The sequence below is a fragment of the Hylobates moloch genome, unplaced genomic scaffold (genome assembly GCF_009828535.3).
Source record: "Hylobates moloch isolate HMO894 unplaced genomic scaffold, HMol_V3 SCAFFOLD_17, whole genome shotgun sequence".
In the NCBI taxonomy this organism is placed as follows: Eukaryota; Metazoa; Chordata; class Mammalia; order Primates; family Hylobatidae; genus Hylobates; species Hylobates moloch.
The window spans coordinates 38,192,220-38,211,980 of NW_026652292.1; the positions used below are offsets into that span (position 1 = coordinate 38,192,220).

The window sequence follows — 19,761 nt, forward strand, 5'->3', positions numbered from 1 at the left end:
GAGAGGATGAACCTCATGCACAATTAGCGCCTTAAGGGAAGGTCTTGAGATGAAAGAAAAATGAAAATAGTTTTGTGGCCGCATAATTTAGTACCACTGGACGCAAGATGTCAAAAGTACTTTAAATGTGAACTCCAAGGGAGGTCAGAGATAAATTCGACTGCTAAAAATCAGATTTAGAAAAGCAATATTCAACCACGCAGACTGGCAACTCCACTAGTGTTTGGAGCTCCCCATCCAGATGTACAACAAACTCTTGGAGACTTGGATGTGTTACACAGGGGGCCGGTGGGGTTTCCGTTTCGGACCAGGAGATTATAATCACTTTATTTTAGCAACTTCCTTACTACAAGGCCAAAACTTACAGTCCTCTCTCCAGACCCTCGCGTCCGCCCTCCAGACTGTGGTTCCCGCGCCAGATAGGGAAGTGGGAGCGCGGACGACAATCCGCATCCTGCCAGCCAGACATCACCAAGCTGTCTTCCAAGAGGCAGGCGGAGAGAGCTGACTTCCGATTGGGTCAGCCGAGGGGCACGGCTGGCTCCCTATTGGCTTACAGGAGGGGGCAAGAGACAGGCGTGCCTCAACGTCACACCAGCCCCTAGTCTCCTTGCCGCTCAGGATTATGGGGGGGAAGGGAAGTCCAGTAGGGAAAAATGACCGGGAACGACTTTTGCCGGCCTGGGCCAGCCCTCTTCCGGAGCTGATGTCTCCTCCCACCAACCAGGAGAGTTCCGCACTAGGCCCTGCCCATGCTGGGGGATCAGGTGATTGCGGGCCAACACGGTCACGTGACCGGGCGCGCCCGCAGATTGTGGCCATGGCGGCCGCAGTCTCTAGTGTGGTGAGACGAGTGGAAGAGCTCGGGGACCTGGCTCAGGCCCACATACAGCAACTTAGCGAAGCTGCCGGTGAAGATGGTGAGGGAGCGGAGGAGAGGGAGGCGGGCGGGGCAGACGGCGCTAAGGTACTGGCGCTCGATGGCTGTGAGGGCTGGAGGCTGAGGCCTGTGTTCCTTTGGGTCCCAGGCCGCAAGTGGTTACCCAAGGTCTGTCGCTTCTGATCCCCGCTGCGCCATCGGTTGCCCACTTCCCGGAACTCACATTGCCAAGGCGTTGTCTTCGAAAACCGCATTATTCAGAACCCATGGAAAATCTGTGCAGATCCGTGCTGGTGTAAACTGTCTCGGTAGCGATTGGAAAAAGGGCAGAATCTAAATAAAATACAGAAGTTTAAATAAATGGCTAAGGTGAATGATAACACTCAAATTAGTAATGGTGGTTTGCATCCTGTAAAGATAAAAAGGCATGTATAACAGTTCCACTTTTTCATTGCTGCGTTGTAATTTGCGTTTTACGTTTTGGATTCAAAACAACATTCTATAGAAGAGCTTTATATTGGTGTGTAGACTATTCTGCCCCATACATCATGCCAGTTCTCACAAGGGCTCTGTTAAGTATTGGCATACTTGTTTTGGAAAGGTCTAAGCTGTTAGGAAAAACTGGGCTAGGGAATTACCTCAACCTTCTGAATTTAAGTCCAATTCTTTTCATTACGTCTCAGCTGCCTTTAGGTTCTACATTATTCCTTTTTGAGTTTGAGCAATTACTACAGATAGTTTTTAAAATTCTTGTGGACTGACTCATATCATCGGACTCATAGGAAAACAGTAGTGGAACATTTTCTTAAGCGATTGAATAGTTGGTGAATTTCTTATTAAATAGGGTCTATGATTAAATGCCTTAGTTTCAGTGAATATTTTTTGCCGGATTATCATTTCTCAGGAGTGTTTTGTTTTGTTTTGTTTTTAGAGACAGAGTCTCATTCTGTCGCTCAGGCTGGAGCCCCTCTAGTAGTGGGACAACAGGCGCACACCATCACGCCCGCCTGACTTTGGTATATTTTGTAGAAACGGGGTTCACCATGTCGCCCAGGTTGGTCCTGAACTCCTGGGCTCAAGCATTCCACCCGCTTTGGCTTCCCAAAGTGCTGGGATTACAGGCATGAGCCACTGTGCCAGGCCAGGAGTGTGTTCTTGAAAGACCTACAGACCACCCTGAAGCCGACTTATATTTTGGTCTGTGGATTCACATGAATGATTCTTGGGTAGTAGGAGCTATTAACTTGAAAGTGTATCTAAGTTACCTCTAATTCCAGATTCACTTGAACCGGTCCAGAGAGACCAAAGAATGTTTTTTATTCACTTATCACTGAACTAAAAAGCCATTCTCATTTCCCTTGGAAGAGTTCTTCTGGAATGAATCAGAGCTGGAAATAAAAGTCATGTTCTGTATATGGAATTCTTGTTTGAAGGCTTTAAACTTCTGAAAATTTACTAAAATAAAATGACAATGTTACTGGTCCACATTATGAGTCGTTGATCAGCATGGAAATCAGTTCAATCTTAAAAACATTACAAGATTTATGAACTTTAATTAAAACAAGATTTCATGTACTTGAATTTGGCATTATTTTTCCACGCAACAAGAATAATATACATTCAAATTTTGTTCTTTAATGTAACGAGTATATATTTATACTAGGATATAGGAGTTTGATGATTTCCATTGTCTTCTTCAGATTAGATGAGATACAGCCAGACATTATTTCATCTAAGAATGCGGTTTTTAGTTTCTAGTCATTTTTTGTCAATTTATTTCTCATCGTACAAGCACAATCTGTTTACTCTATGGAAGTACGTCATGAGGGAGTTTTTCCAGAGATTATATAACAATCAGTTTCACCTTTTGCTTTGCCAGTCATTACTTTGACTAAATAGTTCTAGTCAAAATACTGCATTTTATGGGCTTTTCCAAAATGTGAGCTGTGCTACCACCACACCCCTGCCACAGTAATTATGTCATCAATTTATGTGACATACTCTTTTCAGCAATGGTTTAGTGGTTCAATGCAAATCTTTACATTGAAAATAATCCTGCAAGTTAAAATATCAACACACTCTCTAAAGAAGCACCTAAGGAGTGTCATATTCCATATAATTTCAGTTTATAGTAGAATCTTTTTCTACGTTGTGTGGATGTCACTTCTGGGCTAATGAGAGGTGGAAGGACAGTGCTAAGAAGTAGATTTCAACTCAAGTGAAAGTGGATCTTACAGTAGTCAAAATCCAATCTCAGGCTTTACCTGAGAAGACTTAAGGCAGCAGTCACATGATTGCCAACAGACATAACCTGATGGTGCTTTTTTGCTCCAACAATGAACAGCTTATCTGTGTAACTCCTGAGGCTGGATCAGGTAGGCCTACACCAAGTGCTACACTATCTGTTCATTGGCCCGTGAAGAAGAAAGTGATATATTTTAGAATATCAGAGTATGTTTCAGAAGGGAAGCACAGAGAGGTAAACTCAGAGAGTTTAGTGTCTTGATTATGGGTGTATCTAAATTTGACTACATGAAGTGCTGCAGAAGGGTGGATAGTACCTTGAAGTGGACACATAAGAAAAGGTGAAATCATAGAAGCAACAAAGGGATTATGACATTAGAGAAAGGGAAAAAATCAGGAGATGGTGAAGGCGGAGGGAGGGTGAATTGTGATTAGAGGACTTATTAGAAGTATTTAGTTCCTTTTCTTCCAGGTTTTGAGGAAATGAGGTAATTTGTTTCTAAATTTTTAAAGGAATTAAATACACAGATGTATTATGTAATTTTAATTGTAGTAGATATAAACAATTATAAAATTGCTCATAATGCTGGCATTTTATAAGGAATTCGATTTGGTCAATCATGGTCTTTTGAGTAACATTTGCAACTACATTTATGAAATTTTAAGTTTTCAGTGGAAGCCCTTTCTGTAGATTTATGTATATTATTTGTATATTCCAGTAAGTTTTTAATTTAACTATTTTGAGTGCATTATCATCATAAAAGAAGCATAATGAGAATACAGACTGCATTTAAGAAATGGCAAGAGTGACTCTAGAAAGTTTTCAGTATTTTGCTTTGTAGAAAAAATTTTCATGATAAATTTACTTAATTAGGATTAGGCATTATGAGATATTTCATGTTTTAGATAAGATATTATTACTATAATGCTGTTTCTCCATATGCCATAATATTATTTCATCTTGTCATTTCATCACTTCATCTTCATATATAATTTGTTTTTTGTTTAAATAACACTCTGAAACTAGGTGAAGTAATCCTCATGTTTTTATTTCTTATAGATCACTTTTTAATTCGGGCCTCTGCAGCATTAGAAAAATTGAAACTCTTGTGTGGAGAAGAGAAAGAATGTTCAAATCCATCAAATCTTCTAGAACTTTACACACAGGTACTGAAAGAGCGGTGGACTCTGGCATTTTATGAGGGCAGGTTGTTTAGATGATTGACTCCAAGTTTAGGTAAAATGAAATCAGTTTATTCCATATTTCAAGTGTTTAATTTTGTCCAAAAAACTATGAATAAAACACAAAAACTTAAAACTTTGAGGCAGTATGAAAAGAAGTGAGATTTATTAGATGTGTTAATAAGATAAGTCAGGAAGAAAATCTTACAGGTGACGGAATTGTTTTCCTTTAGAGATAATTGAACAGAACACTAGTGTGTGCAATGTCTAATCTCTTGAAAGTTTCAGAGGGAGCAGGGGAGTATATAAGGGCCCTGACTTTTTTTTTTTCCCCTGAAATTTACCTTCCCTAGGATTCTCAATATTATTCTCCCTGCTAGTGGCATGCATATCTATGTGATTTTTCTGTTCACCCACTTTTTTTTTAACTTTCCTTTCCAAATCAGGCTGCTGTGTGGACAACACCTTTTTTTCTTGGTTTTCTGAAACACTGCTGAGGCATGCTAACATCAAGAAATGTAATTTTATTATAGTAACTAACATTTATATAGCATTTTGTAGTTGATAGAGTGTTTTCATGTGCCCTTTTTGGATTGCTAAGGGATAATAAAACTGAAGTGGTTACAGAAAGTACAGTACACTTAGTTAGGCTTCCAAAGTGCCCATTTATAGCATTTAAATGCCTGGTGCTGTTCTTCCTGTTAGGAAATTTCTAAAGATAGCTTCTGCCTTCAAACACCATGGCTGAATAGGCCTAACAGCTACTCACAAACTGCAGAGAACTGTTTAAGTTTGGCAGGTATTTTGTTTGCCTTTCTTTCCGTTCAGAAGACTCTGCTTGTCTGTATGTATTTTATGTCATCTCATTTTTTTCACATGAGAGTGTTCCAAACATTTTAACTTACTTACTGGAATAAGGCAAAAGACCTAGAGATACAGATTTCAATTTTAAGATCCTCTTAAACCCTATTTATGGTTCTGAATAAACAGATCACCTTTCATATGATGATGAAATCATATATGATGATCTCTCCTTACTGGCTTAGGCCTTTCGCATGGTAACAGTTACTCCTCATGTTCACAGAAAGTAAAAGCACTAACTAGGTGCTAGGTAACGTTTCTAGTACCTTACATATGTTAATTAATTGTATACTCCAACAAGGAACTTTGAAAGGTATTTTAGTCCAATTTATCATTTAGCCAATTAAGAAACTGAGGCTCAAAAAAGGTAAAATTGACTTGTCTTTGGTTAGTTAAGTGATTAGTGGTAGAACTGACACTAGAACCCAGTTTCCTTAGTCTTAGTTCAATAGATTAAAAAAGGAAAAAGGATTGGGGAGTTTTAATATGCTTTAACAGCATCTCTAATAATTAGGAATACTGGGGGCTTAGTGTTTGAGTTGCATTTGTTGATGGTATGCTTCCTCTATTGGGTGGCAGGATACATATGCCCCAATGCTGGCTCTGTATTTGGGAAAACAAATAAATCCTTTGAAGATTCAAAACTGGAAGTAGTGACCTTAACTTGATACAGCAGGCATTTAGAAAATTTTCAGGGATTATATAAATAGCAGAATATAATAATTACCTTTTTCATAATTATATATGATTAAATTCTGTAAATTAAAACAAAGCTCTATTTTCTTTTTTGAGGGAAAGAAAGATTATCATTAATTCAGCACTTTAGTAAAATACCTATGCAGTTTTCTTTAAAATCTTTCTCAAATTATACTTACATCTAGACATTTTGCCTACTTCTCAAATTTACATACTGAGCTAGAAGATTTAAATGTGTAATAAAACACCTATATGTGCAAGGTTAAACTGTAAGAATTGTTTTTTTTCAATTTTAAATCATTGATAGATACCTTTTTTTTTTTTAAGGCTATTTTGGACATGACATATTTTGAGGAGAACAAGCTAGTAGATGAAGATTTTCCTGAAGACTCTTCTTCACAGAAAGTAAAAGAGCTGATCAGTTTTCTTTCAGAACCAGAAATTTTAGTCAAGGAAAATAATATGCATCCAAAAGTAAGTTTTACATTCCTGTTAATTATGATGGAATATTGCTGGTACTTTCTGTCCTGCTCTTTGGAGTCTATATTTTTTTCTTCTTGATTGTATCTTTGTTTCTTAAATTAAGATTGGAAGAGGGAGATAAAAGAGCTTAACACTTCAGACCAATGTTGCAACAAAAGTATCATATTTTACTAAATGTATTTCAGAATATTTGCATAATAGAATTGTAGTAGCTGTGCCTAATCATTTTTTTTGACTTAAATATTCCCATTTCGACCCCCTTTACTTTTGCAGATGCTGTTTTCTTGAAGGTCACGATTAATCTAATTACCACATCTGTTCTTACAGTCCTTATTCTCTCGAACATTTGCTCTCCTTCTTAATATTGATCACCCCCTCCCTCTGAGACCCTGCATGCTCCTTTTCCACTTCTTCATCTCTGAAATGTCTTCTCTTGCTAGCAACTGTCCTGCCTTCCATTCTAGAAGCACAGGTACTAGCCAGGGATGTCTCTTTCATCACTGATAGTCTCTATTCTGTCTTTGCTTGACAACCTGTTCACAGGCTTTGTACTGTCATCTCTATTTGGATAATCCTATGATTTGTATCTCTAGTCCTGGATACTCTTTCAAGCAAATAATTTATCGTCTTTAACTGCCTGCTGACTGTCTACTTAGATATATTTTTTTCTCTATTTATTTATCAGGGGAGGCTGTGGAAACATCTCCAAATTTCAATGACAAACCACTTTAAAAATTTTGATTTATTAAAATTATTTTTGGGTGTAAATTTTCATTATTTTATTCCAGCAGTAGTAGAAATAGATATGATCTCACTTCAAGTAATGTATTTGTGAAAAGTTACCTTTTTAATGAGATGATGACTGCTTGTATTGCAAACCTGTTAGGGGAATTTGCTAGTAAAAATATTTTTTAAATTATTTTGTAAAACTACTAGTAAATTGAAGTAGTTACTTTAACTTTCATGTATTAATAGAATTGCATATTTATAATTGATTGAAAGTAAGGCCTCCCTGTGTAAGCAGCTAAACAAAGGGCACATTTTGTGACTTGAGAATGTTTTTAATTGATGAGTTTTTGAAATTTAACTTCAACTTCTGTAGACATCCAGTTTCCCTTTTTACCTATGTCTTTTTTTGTGTGTTTCAGCACTGCAATTTGCTTGGGGATGAGCTACTGGAATGTCTCTCTTGGAGACGAGGAGCCCTGCTGTATATGTATTGTCATTCTCTTACCAAAAGAAGAGAGTGGCTCTTAAGAAAATCCAGTTTGCTTAAAAAGGTAAGAAGACATTCCTTACACATTTTTCATTGTTGACATTTATAGGTTTCAAAAAGCTGTCTTTGTTGTAGTACTAAGAGTAGTGGATCAAAGGGTCTGGGTTTGTATTCTATGTCTTTTATTTACTAGCTGGGTAATCATAAATAAATTGGGCTTGTTGTGAAGACCAAATCAGATAACATGTGAAAGCACTTTGTAATCTGTGAAGTTCTTTTTTTAAGGATTTGTATTGTTTTAAATATAAGATAAACTATATTAATTTCTAAACTTTTAAAAAATTTTTGTCCTGAAAGAAACACTTGATTGTGAGCCTGTCAGCAGATCACTTGTAAGGAACTCACATGACCCTGCTTCTAGAAAACTGTGGCCCTCTGATTCACTTGACCATTATGACTGAATCATTAAATCCAAAATATGAGTCTTGGTATTGTATCACTAAGGATTCTAACTTGGGTTAAATGTACACACAATTTAGGTGGGCTTGGAAATGGGAGGCCACACTTGCAGATATAAAAGTTTGATCATAATATTTCTAAATTATAAGCACATACATGTTTTTAATACATTGTTGTTGAGCACATCTTTATTATCTTTATTCTTTTCTTCCTCTGATGACATCTTTAACAAATATATTACTGAAATGTGTTTCTGGTTAATGTGTTCTTTTTTTTTAGTACTCTTTCTTACTACTAGAGCATTTCAAGGGGTATATTTATATTAGCAGAGTCTTGGGATGGTGGGTCTTTATACCATTGAAATAGAATAGCTGTAAGCTATGCCTATATATTAACCAATTTTCTCTTGAGTAAAGAATGGAAAATATTAGTATTTGAAGTTTATATATCTCTGCATATAATACTTTCAATTCTTTGGCTCTGACTTTTATTTAGTACCTTCTTGATGGAATCAGTTACTTGCTACAGATGCTAAATTATCGATGTCCTATCCAGTTAAATGAAGGAGTTTCTTTCCAAGACCTAGACACAGCTAAATTACTGAGTGCAGGTAATGTGATCTCTCATTAAATTTTCTAAGTGATTTAAAGCTTCTTAAGATTTTAGGAAGTTTGTTAGATTTCACTCTGATTTAAGTAAATGTCAAGGTAGATTATAGACAAAAAAGTAATAAGTAATAAAAGGGTTTATATAAAATTCAAAGATAAAATCTTTTGATGTAATACAGAAAAATATTTCTAATCCCTTGTGTTTAGTAATTTTGGCAGTTATGTATTATGTTCCTTCTGCTCATTTTACATCCTCACACAGCCCTGTAATTAGTTTGTTTTCACACTGCTATAAAGATACTACCTGAGACTGGGTAATTTATAAACAAAAGAGGTTTAATTGACTCTCAGTTCCACATGGCTGGGAAGGTGTCAGGAAACTTACAATCATGGTGGAAGGGGAAGCAGGCATGTCTTAAATGGCAGCAGGTAAGACAGAGCATGTGTGAGTGCAAGAAAAACTATCATTTATAAAACCATCAGATCTCATGAGAATTCACTCACTATCACGAGAACAGAATGAGGGAAACCACCCACATGATCCAGTCACCTCCCACCAGCTTCCTCCCTCAACACCTGGGGATTATAATTCAAGATGAGATTTGGGTGGGGACACAGAGCCAAACCATATCAAGCCTCAGTCAGCATTTTATCAGTACTAGATTTGGCTACTTGTAACCGAATGGAAGTAACTTTTAAACACGGTAGGCATTTAGTGATCCTTTGCACAGTAAAGGTCCAGAGCTGGTGCAGTGGCTCCATCTCATCATGTTCTTACCTTTTTCCTCCATTCTTCTTTAAAACCAGACCCCCTCTTCATGGGGAGGCACTTTATATAGAACATAATATAAATGATGCTTTCCAGACTGTGCAGCATGCATTTCTGTTTAGGACATTGCTTTTATTCTCAGTATCCCAAGATGTTCCTGGAGCTCCTTCAATCTCACCTGTGTTTCAGGCTACAGGAATGGCAAAAGGGAATTTCAGCCAAGTCTGTTCCTTTAGACCATCCTTCTCAGAAGTTTCTTACAACCTCCATTTCACTGGCCAGAATTTAATCAGATGACTTTACTTAGCTATAAGGAAACCTGGGAAGTATAGTCCTTAACCTGATACATTGCCATCCCAAATAAAATTAAGATTCTTTACTAAGAGGGGGGTATTGGGGAGAATGAATACTGGGTGACAACTATAAATTTCTGCCACAAGCATCTGTGTACTTGAAAATTCTAGGAACTGAATATAGAGCATCATCTGGGTTTTAGACTTGTGTGTGAGGAGAGAAGAACCACTTACTTTTACCATCTCCTTATAAATGGAAGAACTGAGATCCAGGTAAACCCAAGTGAATTGTTCAAGGTCAAATAGCTGCAAGTAACATTAGATCACATGTGTAAACTTTTTTGTACTTCATCTGAAGTTTTGATGAGAAAAAAATGAAATATGAAGAATAATCAGAATACCTCTTTGGAAATATTCTAGTATATTAAATATGTTTTAATTCTTCCTGTTTCTTTGTTAGCCTCTCCTGGATTATTCTATTTGAAAGCATTTCATAGAAAAAAAATAGTGATTTAAGTGACCTGATGGCCAAAAATTATTACTTTCTGCTCATTTAGACAAATATTTTATTCTAAAACAACTTATTGTGAATACAAAAAGCTCCCTCAGTGGGCATTACATTTTGACCAACATGGGATATTTGATGTATTTATGGCAAGTATATACTAGTTATTAGTTATTTCAGATAACTAGGAACCAATTAGAGGCATTGAAAATGGCTTTTTAAAAATTTCTATTTATACACATGGACTGATTAAATTGAATTCTTAATGTGGGACACTTTAAAAGAAAAAGGTGGGGTAGGCACTAAAGCTCATTTAGAACCAAAGGGAGTGGCACAAATCACCTGTTTTCCTAATTCTCCCATTTCTAGTTATAAAGTAAGAGACTCTCATAGCCTGGAGTCTTTTCTTCAGGAAGCATGTAATATTGGTGGCGTCTCTTTGTCATACTTTGAATTCACTAGCTCCTAGTTTCAGTTGGTTCTTCAACAAGGGAATTAAAAGGGTCAGATAGGGTAGCATTTTCCAGGCAAAAAGAAACAGTATAGGCACCACAGCAGTTTGCTACATACTGTCCTAAGTCCTCTTAGGGTGTTGGCCTTTTGTTCTTATCTAAAGAAGTTTGCACTTGAACCTGGGAGGCGGAGGTTGCAGTGAACCAAGATCTCACCACTGCATTCCAGCCTGGGGGATAGAGCCAGACTGTGTCTCAAACAAAACAAAACAAAACAAAAAAAAATAAGTTTGCCTCCTTTAGGAGGCCAAGGCAGTATGATCAGTTGAAAAAACTGGTGCCAGGAGTTCAAGACATAGTGAGACATCATCTCTGCAAAAACTAAAAAAAAAAAAAAAAAAAAAAAAAATTAGCCAGGCATGGTGGCGCGTGACTGTAGTTCCAGCTACATGGCAGGCTGAGGTGGGAGGATCAGTTGAGCCCAGGAGTTTGAGGCTGCAGTGAGCCCTGATCGCACAGCTGCACTCTAGCCTGGGTAACAGAGTGAGACCCTGTCTGAGAAAAAAGAAAAAAAGTCTGCTTTGCCCAAATGTATCTATCTGAACATGATTAGATTAGAAGCCAGGAAACCTACTTTTCATTGGCTGAATTACTCCTAAGTCCTAATTTGAGAGGCTCAAATTATTTTTTGTTAGTCAATATAAAATACAATTCTGAGTAATTCTTAGCATTTAGGGAGAAAAGTTCTATATGAGACATCAAATTTTCTGTGGCTAGATCTTGGTAATAATTTACCTAATTTTAGATAAAACTCAAAACTGTGTATGGTTTTTGTTACTTTTTCTAAGGTAAGATAATCATATTGTTGTTTAGACATTATCTGTATATCATTAAATTTTATGCAGTAAGCCCTTGTATCTCACCTCTGAGCCTCATTCTTCTGTGAAATGGGGCCAGAGAATTTTAATCTTGGACATGGCCTTATCAGATAAAAGGGTTATAAAAACTGCATTGTCAGAATAAACCTGGAATCACATGGGGGTAAATAAAAAACTGTCCAACTTTTACACCCTTTGTTTATGCCCTTAATACCACTGAGGAGCCTCCCACCCCTACAAATCAGAGCTGGTATCACAAAAGGTTGTATGAGTGGGAGGAGGGTGATGAAGAGAGGTTGGGTTAACGGGTACAAACATACAGTTAGAAAGAAGGAATAAGTTCTGAAGGCAAAAGTTTGAGAACCACTGTTTATCATATAGCCATTTGTATTAGTCCGTTTTCACACTGCCAATAAAGACATACCCAAGACTGGGAAGAAAAAATAGGTTTAATGGACTCACAGTTCCACGTTGCTGGGAGGCCTCATAATCATGGCAGAAAGCAAAAGACACTTCTTACATGGCGGTGGCAAGAGAGAAGGAGAGAGAAGTGAAAGCGGAAACCCCTTATAAAACTGTTAGATCTTTTGAGACTTATTCATTACCACAAGAACAGTATGGGGGAAACCGCCTCCGTGATTCAGTTATCTCCCACTGGGTCCCTCCCACAACACATGGGAATTATGAGGGTACAATTCAAGATGAGATTTGGATGGGGACACAGAGCTAAACCATATCACCATTCATTCAGCTATTCTGCTGAGCCTGTTGTTTCTCTTGCTACTCTTTATAAGCAGAAATTGAGGTGAAGTGAAGGTGAAAACTGTAGGAACAAATTTTGATACTTTAATAAGCTTGTAATAGATTCAAAACAGAAACTATCACTATTTTGAAAGTTGAATTTTTCATTTCCAGTGCCATCGTAGTCACTTTTGTTGAATCATATTAGGTGAACAACAGACATCATGATGCTCATTTATTTGAAGTAATCTTTTCTAATCACAGAAGCACATTAGAATACATCATTTATTTTTTCTTTAATGGCTTTAAGAAGTTACATTTTTATTTCTTATGTTCTTTAGGAAAATTCCAGGAATTAAGTAGGGGATGCAAACTCCTTATTTTTTTAGATTTAAAACCTGAGATTCAAAGAGCTTTGGTGACTTGCCCAAAGACACAAAGCCAGTAATTTATACCCAGATCTTTTTTATTCTAGGTTTATTTGTCTTTCTGCCAAATTAATACACTTTATGCACCATAAATTTTTAATTATATAATTGCCTACTGGAAAAACTATCCATAAGAAGAAATAGTTCAACTTTTGATGAAAATTCTGCAGCATATTCTCTTTTTTTCTGGTAATACAAAGCATCTTGGAGATAACACCTTTAATAATTTAAAATTGTATGGACTCTCAGGCTTGATTATGCATGATAATTTCTTAGACTTTTAGAGAATATAGGAGGTCTAGGATACTTGACTTTAGCTATATGAATGATCCTAGAGCATACCCCAAAATAAAGGGTGTGTCCATGGATGTAATTCAGGGAGTTTATAAGTACTCTGAAATTGACTGCAGAATTTGGGGTGTATATTCTGGGAGAAGTTCTATTCCTTAAATTAGATTCTCGAAGAAGTTATAGAGTGGACCCCAAAAAGGTCAAAAACACCTACATGGTTCTCTAAAAAAATTCTCTGGTACTCTGTTTTTCTTTTTGTAATGGGCCTCTTATCAGTAAAATCGATATTAAAAAATGCTAAAATGCTAATTAAATGATTGTATTAGTCATATTTGGCTTTTTGTTACTGTTAAAGTGAGAACAGAAAATGCTTAATGACAAAAGGAACTTTAATTAGAGTTTAGTTAATAACTGTGGTGTCTTTTTAAGCTTTTAATTCTAATCCGTCAACCTAAATGACTTTCCCAGGAATATTTAGTGACATTCATCTGCTGGCTATGATGTACAGTGGAGAAATGTGTTACTGGGGATCGAAGTATTGTGCTGATCAGCAACCAGAAAATCATGAAGTGGATACTAGTGTTTCTGGAGCAGGCTGCACTACACACAAGGAACCCTTGGATTTCCGAGAAGTAGGAGAAAAAATCTTGAAAAAGTATGTGTCTGTGTGTGAAGGACCCCTGAAAGAACAAGAATGGAATACAACAAATGCAAAACAAATTTTAAACTTCTTTCATCATCACTGTAACTAGTAAGTTCATCTAGTCCTTTTCAAATAGAAAAACAACAAAACCCATGAAATGGAAAAGAGAGTTCCAAAAAAGAAGACATGTTGATACTGAATATGAGAACATTACACTGCATAAAGATATCCAGCTTGGGTACCCTACTAAAACAACATCACCATCTTTTTCATTATATATTATTAAACCTATGACGGGATGATTCTTTAATTTCTAAAGTGTTATTCAAACTCACCTTAAAATACAGATATTATGTCACTAATAATTAGTAGTAACCCAATTTAGCTTTACAAAGATTTTTTCTACTACTTTTTTTTTTTATTGTGGTATATGTAACACAAGTTTACCATGTTTATCGTCTTTAGATTATTTTTTAATCTCCCTACCTTGAAGTTTGCCATGCTTCAGAAATTAAAGTCAAGTTACTTCACTGCTTTGAATACATACTATGGATATAAATGTAGGCAAAATGAAAGATTATGACTAATATTCAGATTCCATTTTCAATAAGGTAAATAATGAAAGATCTCACAAAGGAATCATTGTGTTTAATTATTTTGCCATGTATTACTAATTGTACTTAAAATTTCTACTTCCTTTAGGCATTTTATAAAAATTTAAAAATTATTTTTCTATTTTGTTTAAAAGAAAATGCATGGCTTTTCAAGTGAGTAATGAAGATAAAAACCAAGTTAGGTGAGTCTACCATTATTAGTTCATATGTTTTTATAGCACATCTTTTCATACCATATGGAAATTTTAATGTTTTCTGCCTTTAATAATAGGGGTGAGTTTTAAAGGCCAGAGAGCCTAACTTGATATCTTGCTCATAGTCTTTCTGTCTACCTCAACTCCTGTTGTCATCTTTGGATGATCTTTCTGATACCTTGCTGATATCTTGGACTTCTGCGCAGTGACTTTATCACATTCCAGCAGCTTACTCCCATGGCCGCACTTTGAATGTCACCATCTTGAATTTCTCTTTCTGGTAAAATTTCAGTAACTGATAACTGCCCTCTTTTCAGTTTTTTTACTTCCTTATTTTATTGACTTTTCTCTCCTTTATGTTCGTTCCACATTCTTCAGTTCCTTCTTATCCCCTTTTCTTGACTGCTCCCCTTCCTCCTAAACTATCAGCCCCTTTCAGGCTTTCCTCCCTATCCACCCTCAGCTTTATGGGACACTATATGAACTAATCTCACCAGTTATTCTTCTTTCCCTGGTCTTTTAGTCTAGTCCTTCGGCAAGCCCTCAACCTCAGATTAATCCTATTTATTATCTACCTTTTCCGGGATGCTGAGTTCTTTGTGATGGGTAGTCCTTCAAAGTAGAATCACTACAAGTGTCTCGCTTCAGCCTTAGAAAAGCCCTCAATGTAAACCTTATGTTTGTTACTAGGGTGGCCTCTCTCCCATTTCCCGCTGTGGCTAAGCCAAACTTCATTACTTTCCTTAGGCCCTCTGCCCCTCTCCTAGCATATGGCTCTTCCTCCTATTGAACAGAAAATTGAGACTATGAAGAGGTCAACTTGTATTTACCAACTTTACTCATTTTCCCCTGTTTTAGAGGAAAAGAGGTTGCCTGCTTCCTATCAAAGCCGACTCTGCTACACGTTGGTTTCATCTCTGCTGTCTCCCTCATTTCCCCACAAAGTGTTGTCTCACTTTCTGCCTACCTTTTAGGTATTGATCTTCACTAGATTTTTTTTTTCTCTCTCTCTTTTTTTTTTACTTTACATATTTTATACAATGTCATTCATAACTATGGCTTCTTTTACCACCTGTAACATCAGACTGAGTCTCAAACCTGTAACTTGTATCCTGACTTACCTCTTGCTCTCTAAACCTTGTTTCTAACTGTCTATCAAATATCTTCATTAGACATCCCACAGTAATTTTAAACTCAGTGTGTCCAAACATCAAGTCCTCGTCTTTTATATAAAATCCTTTCTGCTTTGTAAGTTTTCTCTTTTTGGGATTTTCCACAGATCAGGACAACACAGAATGGCTACCTTCCCAGCTATGTCTCTGCAGTCATCCTGTGTAATCATGTTCTAGTCCAGTGTTGCTCAAACAGTTAAAATCCAGGCTGCTTTTGGTAAACATAAAAATTCTGATATAGAGCCTTTGTGGCAAAGGGAGTCTCTCAGTTCCTGCCCCAGCCCCCTTGCTTATCGTTACACAGCTAAGATTTTTATTTAACTTAGCATTTTAGCAAGTTTTATTATGAAAATACCTTTGTGCTAAGTATAAAGATTTAAATTATTTTTAATATGGTTTTTAGAACCACAGACTATCCCTCTTTTTAGAGCATCCTGATCAATTGCAAGTACTTCCACTTCCCCAAATGTGCTTTGTTTTCAACCTCAGTAGCCTTGCACACATCATTACTTCTACATCCTTCTTTATGACCAAGTGAATACCTACTTACCTCTTAGGACTCAGCTTCAGTGATTCTGTTTTCATAGGCTTTTTAAAGCCCTTTTCAGTCAAATTAGATGCTCCTTTGTTCTGGTCCTTTACTCTTCCCCTCCCATGCACTTCTTTGTAATTATTTTCTTTATTGTTGATAAACTCCATATTTTAAAAATTTACTTGTATACATAGTGCTTAATGCATGTTAGGCCCTTAGTAATGTTTTTGAATTAATGAGGCATGATTCTAAATGCCAAACTTTGCACAAAAAGTTGTTGCTATTGGATTCCAAACTGCTATGCCCTCTATACCAGTGGCTGACAAGGCATATAGGGATATATGTCATCCTGAGAGGAGTAAAGTGTTTAGATTCTGAACCTGAGAAAAGAGAACTTTCTCTTAAGAAGTTGGAAACTTCATTTTACCTTCATCACCCTGGTAGACCACTTGGTCTCACTGGTTGGTACAATTATGAGGGTAGTACTGGGTGCTTTTTATACAAGTTTCCATCCCCCGCACAATTGGAGAATAATTTGTAGACCATAGCAGTTAAAATGCTTTTTACTCTGGTGTATTATAGAATAATGAACACATTTTTATATATGTTAAAGCCTGCTAAATCATTCACTTAGAATGAAGTAACCTCAGGGTACCAAATACCCCACATAAGGAAAGTACTACACTAAATTCACTCAACTATTGTATGCCTACCATATGCCAGATTTTATCCTAGACACTGAGGATATAGCTTTTTAAAACTCCCTCCTGTTTCAGAGCTTGTATTCTAGTGGAGAAAGTTAGACAAAGCATTTTAAGTAATAAATGTATAGAGAGTGTCAAGTGATGAGTACCATGAAGAAGAATAAATTACGGTAAGGGGCTAGTGTGATAGGGAGAGGGGTGGGATGCCATCATATTTAGGGGTGGTTGGGAACTGTCTACTGCTTTAGCATTTGTGTCTTCAAGTTTCCCTCCTTTGGTTATATACCATGCATATTCAGCACATTCATAAAGTTTCTTTCTTACAGACGTTCTGATATTGAATTAAGGAATGGGTCACTACTTAAGACTTTATCATTTCAGCTACACATAAAAGGTTTCTCTCCCCTATGGATTTTGCTAATGGTTGAGTGATACCTAAAGGCCTTGTTGCATTTTTTACACTTGGGGTTTCTCTTCAGTTTGAATTCTCTCATGGTTACCAAAACTCTGTTAAAGGACTTTTCACAGTCGTTAAATGTTTATGGCTCTTTCCTAATATGAATTTTTTTGATGTTAACTAGGCTTTTAGACTTAAAGACCTGTGTGCTCTGCTGCATTTATAGGGTTTTGGGCTACTGAGAATAATTGATGCTGATTAAGGTGCAAATCATGACTAAAGACTTTTCTTTCTTCTTTTGCATATAGTAGAGTGAGGTGAGGGTCGTGGCTAAAACCCCACAATAACATTACATTCCTAGCTTTACAGTCTTGCTCTGAATTCTCTGGTGTTCATTAAAGTGTGAGCTGTGTTAAAAGGCATTCTTAGATTCATTTTAACCATATTTTTAAAAACTCACAGTTGGTTAACATGATGGTTTTAGATTGCTTGCCTCTTTTCTCTTTCTACCTTACAGGGCTCCTTTTCTAGCTTAAATAAGGGTACTCCATCTGCCACAGAATCCAGGATTCTATAGTTTTTCAGTTTCACTTTCCTATGTTCTTTTTTTTTTTTTTTTTTAAATTTTTAACAATGAGATGATACCATGTTACGGTGGTATTACATTAAGATACATTTAATATAGCCGTAATTAAAGTGTGTATTATGTATTTATGCTGGTGTTCTTTCATGTTATTTCTTCTAGTGAAAATTTCCAAGTAAATTGTTTTTGAGCATATAAATTTTTTAAAAAATAAAACCATACACCCCTACTTGTTGCTTGTTTTCTTTTATATTTGGCTGTTGCATCAGAATTAAAACTTTCATAATCTCAGTTTACTGTTTTAACTTCTGAATGTTATTTCTTCTGGTCCTAATAACTTTTAAAGATGGGGTAATATAGTGGTTAGGATTCTGAGCTCTGGAGCCAGAAGGACTGAGTTTAATCATAGCCCTGCCATTTATAATACTAACTGTGTGACTCTCTTTAAGTTATTTAATTTTCCTGTGCTGCCTTATCTTATTTTTAACGCAGTAATAGTACCTACCTCAAGGATATTGAAGATAAATAAGTTAATGTTCAGAGTGCTTTAGTTCAGTGCCTAGTATATAAGAGCACAAGAGAATTAGCCATTACTAGACTGTTTCCCTTAAGGTCTAGTTCTGTATATGGGCATACCTCATTCAGCATGCTGACTCATTAGCCAGATAATTGAATGACAAACTTGTTGGCCAGGAAAGCACTGCCTTTTCCTTAGTTCAAGTCATGCCGGTCTTTCTAGATGGGAAGCAGATTTCAGAGAAGAAATCAGGACTTGGATAGGCATCTCAAATGTTTTTTGCGGATATGACTGGAAGAAAACATCCAATTTTCAAAACATTTTCAGCCCTCCCTCAAAATATATATAAAACCCACTGTATTGAGATGTACTAGTCATCTAAATATGTTATACATACCCTATTTAAAACTGGATTTTTCAATCAGCCTGATTGCCTTGGCTTCTGATACCTTTTGGTCTAATTCTTAACTCACAAGTCAGAAGCATTCAATGAAATACTGGTTATTTAAATACCATACTTAAAAATAGATTATTCTAAATCCTTGTATAGCCACATGATTGAGTAGTATGTAGCTGTAAAAATCCATGAGGTATATTTCTGTATAACGCTACAGAGTGGTCTTATTAAGTAAAAACAAAATGGAGAAGGTATATATATATATATATATGTGTGTGTGTGTGTGTGTGTGTATATATGTATCATATTTAAGAAAGGGAATATAAAAGTGTATGTATGTGTGTAGTTAAAAAAAAAAAGAAACAATGGAAGCATAACCAAAACTTAAAAAAATGGTTACTTACGGTGGAGGCAGGAGGAGAGGAACCAGATGGAAAGGACCAGGATGGAAGCTAGATTTCTCAGAATATATCTTGAATTTTCAACATTTGACTTTGGTACATATGTTATTCTAAAACGAGATTTAAGCAAAGTTAAGAAAAGCCCTACAAGTCCAAAGCAAAGTGAAACAGACGACCTGCATTGCATATCAAGTTGATGGCTTGAATACACAGGTATGTTTCAATTACCTTTAAAGCATAGTAATTTGTGTGTCCATTCTTAATGGGATATATCCAAGGGCAAAAAGAAATGTGAAGAAATCTTAAACTCTTCAGTAATTAAATTGTTAATCATAACTATGTTAATATAATTAGAAATGAGGATTTTTAGTGTATGAGTAAAGAGACACACATACAAAATCAAAGTAAAAAAAATCTGTAATCCTAAATTTGAATGGGAAATAACACGAAATTATGTTTTCTCTATATAAAAGACACTAGAAAGGTCTGGAAACCATGTTCAACTACCATTCCCGTCAAAATGAGCCAGGGTTTTCTGGAAATATAGCTAATTCTGGCTTGAGCAGGACAATCAAATGACTGATGGAAAATTTTTCTTTAGTTCAGCTAATAAAAGGAATT

At 36.2% G+C, this 19,761-nt stretch overlaps 1 protein-coding gene across 1 annotated transcript; it reads left to right on the forward strand.

Moving 5' to 3' along the window:
* The first annotated feature begins 745 nt into the window (after window positions 1–745).
* RIMOC1 (RAB7A interacting MON1-CCZ1 complex subunit 1) lies at window positions 746–18,054 on the forward strand. The gene is made up of 6 exons (XM_032135681.1): window positions 746–920; window positions 4,185–4,291; window positions 6,191–6,337; window positions 7,495–7,626; window positions 8,517–8,631; window positions 13,455–18,054. The coding sequence occupies exons 1-6, from the start codon at window positions 821–823 to the stop codon at window positions 13,736–13,738; spliced, it is 885 nt and encodes a 294-aa protein (XP_031991572.1). The 5' UTR covers window positions 746–820; the 3' UTR covers window positions 13,739–18,054.
* The last annotated feature ends 1,707 nt before the right edge of the window (window positions 18,055–19,761 follow it).

What these genes read in the sequence shown, in the direction of transcription:
- RIMOC1 (XM_032135681.1), top strand. Translation starts at nt 821, where the DNA reads ATGGCGGCCGCAGTCTCTAGTGTGGTGAGACGAGTGGAAGAGCTCGGG. An exon ending in CGAAGCTGCCGGTGAAGATG is followed by an intron (nt 921 to 4,184) that starts GTGAGGGAGCGG and finishes TATTTCTTATAG; the next exon opens with ATCACTTTTTAATTCGGGCC. An exon ending in TTCTAGAACTTTACACACAG is followed by an intron (nt 4,292 to 6,190) that starts GTACTGAAAGAG and finishes TTTTTTTTTAAG; the next exon opens with GCTATTTTGGACATGACATA.